At 34.7% G+C, this 9,645-nt stretch overlaps 2 protein-coding genes across 2 annotated transcripts; one reads left to right on the top strand and one right to left on the bottom strand.

Moving 5' to 3' along the window:
* Positions 1-689, top strand: LOC149584678 (ATP-binding cassette sub-family C member 1-like; the record flags this gene model as incomplete). Its single annotated transcript, XM_089863487.1, has 1 exon — positions 1-689. A coding segment is annotated over one exon (651 nt), but the record flags the coding sequence as incomplete, so codon positions are not given.
* Positions 690-3,216: 2,527 nt separating this feature from the next.
* LOC149584677 (histone H2A, embryonic-like) lies at positions 3,217-4,151 on the bottom strand. The gene is made up of 2 exons (XM_089863486.1): positions 4,055-4,151; positions 3,217-3,563 (listed from the first exon to the last, which is right to left on the bottom strand). The coding sequence occupies exons 1-2, from the start codon at positions 4,149-4,151 to the stop codon at positions 3,217-3,219; spliced, it is 444 nt and encodes a 147-aa protein (XP_089719612.1).
* Positions 4,152-9,645: the final 5,494 nt, after the last annotated feature.

Below are 9,645 nucleotides of genomic sequence, written 5' to 3'. Positions count from 1 at the left end.
ATATTCCTGGACTATAGTACTAGATATCGCGAAGGATTGGATTTGGTCTTGAAGGACATAGATGTCAGGATCGAAGCCGGAGAGAAGGTGGGCGTGGTGGGACGGACAGGCGCGGGAAAGTCATCGTTGACGCTGGCGCTCTTCCGCCTCATCGAGGGGGTGCGGGGTCAGATCGTCATAGACGGAGTGGGGTTGGAGGGATTGGGCTTGTCCGATTTGAGATCGCGGCTGACCATCATCCCCCAAGAGCCCGTCCTCTTTTCGGGTACGCTGAGACTCAACCTGGATCCCTTCGGGCAACAAGACGACCAGAGACTGTGGGCTGTTCTTGAACACTCGCACCTGAAGTCCTTCGTGGCGTCACTCGAGCAGGGACTGGATCACCCCGTGGCCGAAGGAGGTAACAATCTGAGCGTCGGCCAGCGTCAGTTGGTCTGCTTGGCTCGTGCCCTGTTAAGGAACACAAAGATCCTCATCTTGGATGAAGCGACTGCCTCGGTCGACATGGACACCGACGATCTCATTCAAGAGACCATCAGGAAGGAATTCGCCGACTCTACCATCATCACCATCGCGCACAGAATTAACACCATTTTGGACTACGACAAGTCAGTTCATCTACCAATTAAAAGGCTTATTGCGTCAAACTGACAAACTAACATTTTGTCCTTTATCTGTTCGTAGGGTGATGGTTCTCGATCAGGGTAGAATTGTGGAATTCGAATCTCCACATGCTCTCTTGCAATCAATGTTCTACGACTTAGCCAAAGATGCCAACATAATCTAAATCGCCTTAGTTGTAAACTTTGCAATTAGTGTTTTATACATTATCAGTCCAAAGAATCACTCGTTATTATTATTATTCTGCGTTGTAGCAAAAGGCTTAACAAAAAGTAGGCTCTATATTTGTCTCGAATGTTCAGTTTTGTTTTGATTTCAATTTTGAAGAAACTAAAAAGTGAAGCAGTGACTTCCTTTAAAAAGTACTTAACGGAGGAAGATTCCATTTTCATTAATAAAAACACCTGGCTGAACCAACGTACCCTGGAGAAAATTGTTTTTAATTTAGAACCTAATAAACAGGCCATTAAACACTGATTCAAGATACGGACTTATCTCACTAAGGTTTTGCCATTGCAATTAAACAAATCTAAATAGCAATTTCTGAAACTTCATTTGACACCTGCGATAAAGTTTGGCTCTTTTTTATATTGCAGTGAATGGATATTTCATAAAATCGTTATTTCCTAACTTTTCTTTTAAAAAGATAATTAAATTGACATTGACAATTTTTCATTGTCAGCGCTCGAAGTGAGTGAACCCGGTGCTTATGGCTAGCAATCACACCAACGCTAGGCGAACGCTTGCCTCCAAACGTTTTCGGCACTTTATGTTCAAGTCAGTCATCTTAAAATATTTTTTTATGCAAGAGATTATATCATAACCTAAAAGTACTTTCAATAAGTAAGTTCCGACTGTCGGGCCTTATACTAACGGTATAACAAAATTAGACTCCTTCGCCATGTTCAATTAAACGTTTCTCGTTCCTTGATGGAGTTGGGTTGCGATTAGATTTCCGTTTTCGCCAAATCCGTCCAAGACCTTTCTATCTCCTTTCTTCGAAACGTTGGCTCATGTATAATTTTCATTTCATTAGTAATATTCATTTGAAGTAGGAATTAGCTCTCATTCCACGCATGCATTTAAAAATGTCTATTCTTAGTTCTGGCTCGTTTTGTGAGAGAGACTGTTTAAAAGTTCCACTAACGGACTGAAGCATTAGTGGAACCAAGCATGAAGTTTAAGCGTGGGTTATTTAACCGTGAGTGAGCAAAGCAAGCTTTTTAAATCTATGTTAAACCGAGTGAAGGTTTGAAAAGTACGTTCTCATTGAGCAATTGTAATTTTTTTTGTTGTTGAAGATAGTGGATTGAGTTTTGATGCATCGAGAGATGAAAGAATTTTGACATTTTACTGTTACCCTCTCTCTTTTAGACCTTATATTTGTTTCTTGGGTCAGCCCTTTAAACCTCACCGAGTGACGATGACGTCACGGAGAGGTATTTAACTTGACGTGTCTGTGTGTCTTTTAGCAGTTGGCAAATCAGAGCAATCGTGTTCGCAGAAAGCAATTTTTGGATTCTACTCTCGTCGTTATGATTAATCAGTACGCGGCGATCGGTTGGGGTTACGAGGAACGTTTAGCCTCCCAATGACAGGGTCTCCACCAAAGGTTTGCACAATTGAGGTTTAAGCTATAATTTATTTATGTACCCTTTTACAAGAATTGTTAAAGCGGCATAAGCTTGAATTCAAACGTCAACAATATAGCTATGTTTAAAATTATTTTAGGAATAAAGTTTCTTAAAACCATTTAACTAGAATTAAAGTAAATTAATGACGATTAAAATATATAATATCAATTATATTTATTTAATTATTTAAGAAAAACCTCTTAATTGCGTCTCGACTTGGAGACGTTTATTTTCGTTTCACAACATTTATTCTTGATGTCCCTATTGCAGCACTATGAGCCAATATTGTTTTGGCTTCCTCGGGTCTTCGTTTCTGAAGTCGTGGTTATTATTGACGCACGGGGTGTTTGGTGTTAAATTTCTTTAAAGGATAGAGATATGATTTACAAGATATGCTTGAATTTTATAAATTTAAAAAACTGTATTTAATAGAAATGAATGCGATTATTTTTTAGAAGGGTTTAAAGTTCGAGTGAAACGTTTTAATGAATCGAGTTTCTTTATTATTTAACTTTTGTAATTCATCTACGTGTTTGGATATTTATAGGCGTTTTAGTTCATATTTAATTTAAGCATTTTAATGTTTAATTTAAACGTCATTTTATTTAAAATATATTTCTAGTCTATTTTATTCAAAGCCATTTAACGGGCTGATTTCTGAAATTTAAACTTATTGCATCAGTTTTAAAAAATTATTTAGAACTTCAAAATAGCTTATTGGACTCCAATCTAATGTCTCGATTCATATAAGTCACGATATATATCGTGGGCCATGAATGGAATAGAAAAATTTATAACACTAAATGTACGTAAAACATTTTATTACTGTTTAAAATAGAACTTTAAAAATGTTTCCAAAACTATAAACCAAATACTAATAATAAATAAAAATGTAATATTCAACAATTATATTTGAAAACGATGAATCTAAATTAAAACCAATTTATGTAACTATTGTTTTTTAGCTCTTTTCCTTTAGGACTGTTAATACTTTAGGCCTTACACCACTGGAAGCGATGGTTGTGCCCTTGAACAATGACTTCAAATCAAGGTCTTCTTCGAGGGCCAACATGATGTGACGCGGAGTGATGCGGCCTTTCTTCTCCGCGCGAGCTTTTGCAGCGGAAATATCCATTAGTTCGGCCATCAGGTATTCCAGCGCCGCGGTAAAGGCCACAACCGCGTCTTTTCTGTAACTGAAGGCGTACCTGCCATCTTGTAGCCTTCGTTTAACGCGTGGAACTGGCAGGTTGAGATTGGCCCGACTCGAAACTGTTTGTCGAGCGTGCCTACCTTTCTTCGCAATTGCTATAAATAAAAACATCACTGTTATAATCATATGTAGTTGATAAGCAAATTTTAGGCCTCTTCTTCATGCACAGGCACTGTTCATTTCCGAGTAAACATCCCTCAAGGTAAAATGAAGAACGTCAATTTCAACTCGCTAACAAATTCCATAAAAATACGCGCCATTAAATTATCACACGTGCTATCTTTATTTTCAAACCACGATTGACCCGAGAATATCAAATGACGCATAAAATTATCAAGAATTAAAGTATGTTCTATTCTTAGACGTGCTAGTCTGTTAGAACTTGGGTCTTAACAAGTTCGGGAAAACTGTGAGTGGCGTGCATGAGCAGAGGTTAATTAGGATTCAAGCGTATCAAGGTCAATAGAAACTTCAAAAGGATCATTGTAAGGTGTACAATTGGAAGAACAACCACAAATATCTGTATTTCAAAAACATTTTTTCTATGGAAATACAACGGTAAGCCCACATTATTCTAGATATTTACCATGGTCCAGCGATCTTGGATTTTCCGGTTTATCGACTTTCTTCTTCCTAATTGTTACATTGCGCATATCCTTCTGTCCTATTTTGGTGCGAGCCATTACACAATATCAACACCGCAGACTATAGACAAGAGACTTGAAATCTGATTTGCATGTTTCGTTCGAAAATCTTTGCCTTTTATATCGTTTAACCAAGAGAGATTATATGGAACAAGTCAAGAATAACCTCGTTCACGTGATTCATAGCTTAAAATAATTATTCCAAAAAAACTAATAAAAAATAATATAAAAAATTCCAAAATAGAAAACTGTTTTTAATATCAATAGTCATTGCAAAGCATATTAGATTATAGTTATTGGAGTGAGAATCAAGTTTTCCTTTAAATTGCACTACATTGCAGTTTGGTCTCCCTAAATATTACTCCATGGTGGAAGATTGCTCTTAGTTACTTAGAGCTGGTATTTCCAGGTTGAAATGCAAATAGTTCCTGTTCAATACTCCCTATTTTAAGTGTTTTTTTTTCTGTTAAATCACCGCCTCCTATATAATATTTACATTGCTATAGGAATTAAAACTTTTCTTAAACAATGATATTTTCTTTATAGCGTTGATTATGTTTAAAAAAAAAGGAAATGCTTTTTGGGTGTTAGTAAATTGGCAAAACCAAGAAATTTGGGATGTGATAAAAGTAAAATTAGCATTTAAGCATGACACTGATCTTGGCGAAAAGGTTTGCTCTAGTCCCGAGTCCTATATAGGAAAAGTATTAGAGATAAGTTGGACTGAATCGGAAGGGTCATCGCCAGCTGTAATAAACTTCAAGAATGAAATAATAATGTTCTAAATTAGGAACATCGAAGGATTTGGAATCAAAGCGAACTCTTTTAATGCAGAAGTATTATGTGTCAAGTGGTGAAGAAGTAGCCGATATCAGCAAAAGTAATACAGTATCTGGGCCTAGCGATGTAAGTATTCAAATGGATGATCATGTTTTGCTTAAAGCAGATTATTTTATTGTTTTGTTATCCGATAAATGGTGAATTTAAAACTTTTTAGTTAAGAAACTATAAAAGCAACCAACAAAACGCATTGAAGGAAATGATAATGAATAAGAATGTACCAAGCCCTCCATCTTCTTCTGTAACAGTGCCTTCAACTGTTGGAATTCCTAATGAAAAATACGGCCATTTGAAAGAAAAATACAGACGAGTAAAAAATGAAAATAAGCGTCTACGAGAAGAAAATGAAAAACTTAAGGGTATTATTTTATTTAAATAACATGTATACAACTTATTTAAGTGTACGTTTTGTTATTCAATGCAGATGGAAAATCTGTGTTAGATGAATTAAGGGAGTTGATTTACGACATAAAGAGAACTAAAATAACTAGTGGTCAAGAATGTTCTAACAACGCCAATTCAAGTTCTGATGAACCAGGTCTAGTAGCTGATGATCAAGTAAGTGGACGTTGTTTTACATATAATTCATATATACTCGACCAAAGATGTCAATTGACTTTTGAACAGATTGGTTATGAAGTTCATATTGTTTGTCAAATTGCAACACTTTCCTTTAAAATGCTCAGTGTACATGTACGTAGCCTATAGCTACTCATATCATTAGTGCAATACATAAATTAGTGATGGATCCTACATCTTTTATAAATTATCTAATTTTAAATTGTGCATTTTCAGAAATATGAATTAGCACCAGGTGTGCAAGTAGACAAAGGACAATTATCTACGATGCTTCGAATTTCCCCTATGGAACAAAATTTGCTCGTGCGTTATTAATGGCAATTTTTAATACGGAGGAACTGATTGGCTCGTCACTAACAGGACGAGCGAGCAATGCTCACAAAGACGCTAGACCCAAGCGCTCTTTGGATGGGGCTCGGGTTGATGCTATTATAGGTATGGTTACATCCGCTTACATCCAAATCTTTGGATTATTACACATACCAGCTAGCTACCCTTGTTCTGGTTGGCATTAATAAGGAGATGACCCTTAATTATTTGTTTTAAGTTAAAGTTTAGATTTTCTAAATATTATCTTTAATATAATGAGAATTCTAATCATATGGAGATGCTAAACCAAATTTAGCGTCATCACAAAGTAGCTGGGTTGTGCTTAGATAATTAATATACGATTGAAATTAAAACTTATTCTTTTTTCATGATATACTTTAAAAAAGTATAAAGCGTCAACTAAATTCACGATTCGCTGGCTAACAAAATCAAAGAAATTAATATCCAATACAGAAAAACTTTGTAAAAATAAAATAAATCAGGTTTCGTTGAAAAAAAAGATGGATTTTGTGTAATCTTTGTTAACATTCTTTAGAAATCCTACTTAATACTGGCCTATTCTTGATAATTATTCTACAAACATTTTAAAAAAATGTTTAAGAATACTCTATAAGGATCTGTCCAAAAATCTAAAGATTGTCTGTGGAATCTTTATTGACTTTCTTTAGAGCTTCTACAAAATGTGTCTGTATTATTTTATAAAACCTTTATTGACTCTTTACAGAATTCTATTAGAATATCCTCTATGTTCTCTGATAAAATTACTAAAGGCTTTTCTTAAACATTCAATAGAAGCTTTAATGAATACCTTTAGACTCTATTCTATACGATTCTATAAAACAATTGTAGAATTATCCTTAGAAAAACCTTTAGAAAACTGACCCAATGCTCCACAAATTTTCTAAAAAAAATAAGATATCCCTATAGAAAAATCATTTTGAAAATTTATAGAGGTATTCCAAGTTACTTCTTTCGAATATTTTTGTAAGGTTACTTCTTTTTTAATTTTTCCGCCCATCGATAGATGGCGTAAATATTTATGGGGAGCATAAACGAGAGTTTAACTCCTCCTTCGTTTCGTCTTAACTCCTCCTTCGTTTTAATATTTATTTTAAGCTATTTAATTCATTTACAAAATATTATTTTAAATTTTAAAAATTATTTATTTTAAATAATATGAAAAAATAATATTTTAAATAGTAATTTAAAATATAATTTAAATATATATTTTGGAAAATGCCAGGTGTTGATTTCGCTAAAATATACGAGATGTCGCCAGTGTTTCCACTTTGCGGCGAAAGCGAGATAAGCTATTTATTAATTTTATTTCATATTTATTGCTTTATTATAATAGGAGATAGGACTCATAATCTGTGCTTAATTTATACGAGGTGTGGCGGAAAAATTGTAATGGTCCCCTTGGGACCCTTGTTTAACTAAAACACACTTGATTTAATGCTTACGTCTATCAATAATTTTTTCTACATCGATAGTCATATTGCAATGGTCGAATCATAAGATTAATAGCATGCCTCTATTGTAGCATAACCTAACCTAACTCTAGCCGTAATCTAACCTATATCCCAACCGAACCCGAACCGAACCTAATTAAAAATAAAATAAAAATGTTTTGTTTGCAAACTGTGCGGAAATGGGTTATGGTAAAAAATGGTGAACTAAAATTCCAATATAAAAACTGTGCGGAAATGGGCCCTAAAAATTGTGCAGAAATGGGCATCCTCGTCGCGGATATGTCTATTTAACGTTTTTTAATAACTAAACTCTCGATTCCAATCCGGACAGATGAAATTCATGATGATGTAGGATAATATTCATACATAATCGTGGAATAAATTTTCCTATGACCTATATTCCCAGAGAGGTTATTTCTTTTTAAATCACATCCCCTCCTCTACGCGGATTACTTTAAAAACTAATCAAAATTATAGTTTTTAAACATCGAGATGTCGAACGTGCCTCGACATGGAATATCTAGGTAATTGTTTTTACCGGAAACACCACCCCGATCATTACGTCATAAAAACCCTTGTTTACACAAGCGCAGGGACACTTTACATTTGATTTTTTTAGCCTTAGAGAATACATGGTACAAGTTCCATAGGGTTCCTGCGGGAAATAACATGGGGTACCGTGAAAAAGTCCATAGGTTTAACATAGGGTTCTATGAGTACCCCCTTTTCAACATACTGAGGTGACAGACAAACAGACACACATACAGACATGTCCATTGTAATACCTCTCCGTGACGTCATTGTCACTCAGAGACTTTAAAAGACTTCTTTTTCCCAAGCCTAAAAACAAAACGATAAGTTTTTCCAGTTGACTGAAGCCTGGATATAATTTTTTTCTAATGTATTTTAAAGACAGTCCGTAATTCACTACTCTTTAAAATTTAATTCCATCTCCTTAATTCACTGGTAATGGATTTATTTCCAATGAATTAATTGAAATAAAAAATTTCTTATCTCAGTTTTTTAACAACAATTCCATTTTCCTAAAATATTTTATCATGAAATTTAGTTTTAAGGAATATCGTGTAAATTAAATCTAATTGACACATTATTCTCTAAATTCTGAGGATTTTCTTCTCAAAAGGTTTCAAAAACATGAAGTTTTCATAATGTTGTCAACTGAACACGAACATCTCTTTTTCTTACATATTTCAATACTGTGACAAAAATAGAATATAACTCGCCTCAAACATTAGGCACGACCAAAAGTAATATAAGAAACCTCCCTTCTTCCGTAGGGAGGTTTCTTATAATACTTCTGGCACGACTAAACCAAAGTTTATGCAAGGTTTAGGAATATAATTTTAATCTTACGGATTACATGAGTATTCAAATGTACTGAACCTAGCTCTTGAAAATTAAAATTCGTTGGCTACTAAAGTTTGATTTGTAGTCATCTTTAACCCTCCTCAAGCACTGTTACAAAGCCAGTGTTTTAGTTCATGTGTGCTTTACATAATATCTGCACTTCAGTCAACTGGAAAAACTTTTATCCTTTTGTTTTTAGGCTTGGGCACATAATTTTTTTTATATAATATTGTTGTGATCCAGCGCCTACGTTGGTATTTGGAACAAGTGTTGACGTCGAAATACAGCTGCGTTACGTAGAGGTTTCCGTATAAACATTGAAACGAAGCAGTTGATCGTAAAAATCGTATAGGATAACATCATTCAAACCTAAATATATATTTTTCTTCATTTACCCTGGATGTATTAGATTAAAATTGGTCGTTCTTAGAGATGCGAAATTGCCGTTACGTATAAAAAAGGTAAATTACTGATTCAAATTTTGGGAAAAAATAAATGTACTTCTGTCGGAAATTTATGGTTACTTATATTTTCAAGCGTATTTATTAAACCAAAATGAATTGTAAGCACTTTATACCAAGAGAAAATTGAAGAAAGTATAATATTTCAGCATCCACGTCACTTGCTGCGCCTTCTTTGAGGCGTTAAATTTTTACCGCTGTGTTTTCGCAACCCCCCCCCCCCTACTTTCCAGGATGGCCTACTCACCGCTTTTAGAGAGAGAAAAAAGTTACCTAAACGCAGAGTCGCAGACTATGGGCTTATTAGAGGCGGCGGACGAGGAGCTGCTCCCTCTGAGAAAGCTACTTTCCAACAAGGTTGGTCCGTCACGCAGAACGTAACATTTTTGCACACATAGTCAATTTATAGGACATTAATCCATAGGTGTCTCAAAGTTATATTATCTCTGTCCCTGCTTAAAAGATAACGGACATAATAACTCA

Source organism: Phalangium opilio, unplaced genomic scaffold (genome assembly GCF_054372755.1).
Source record: "Phalangium opilio isolate 3A_F unplaced genomic scaffold, DU_Popi_V2 ptg001170l_1, whole genome shotgun sequence".
Lineage (NCBI taxonomy): Eukaryota > Metazoa > Arthropoda > Arachnida > Opiliones > Phalangiidae > Phalangium > Phalangium opilio.
The sequence above is the reverse complement of the archived record's forward strand: the minus strand, read 5'-3'. Positions and strand labels throughout refer to the sequence as shown.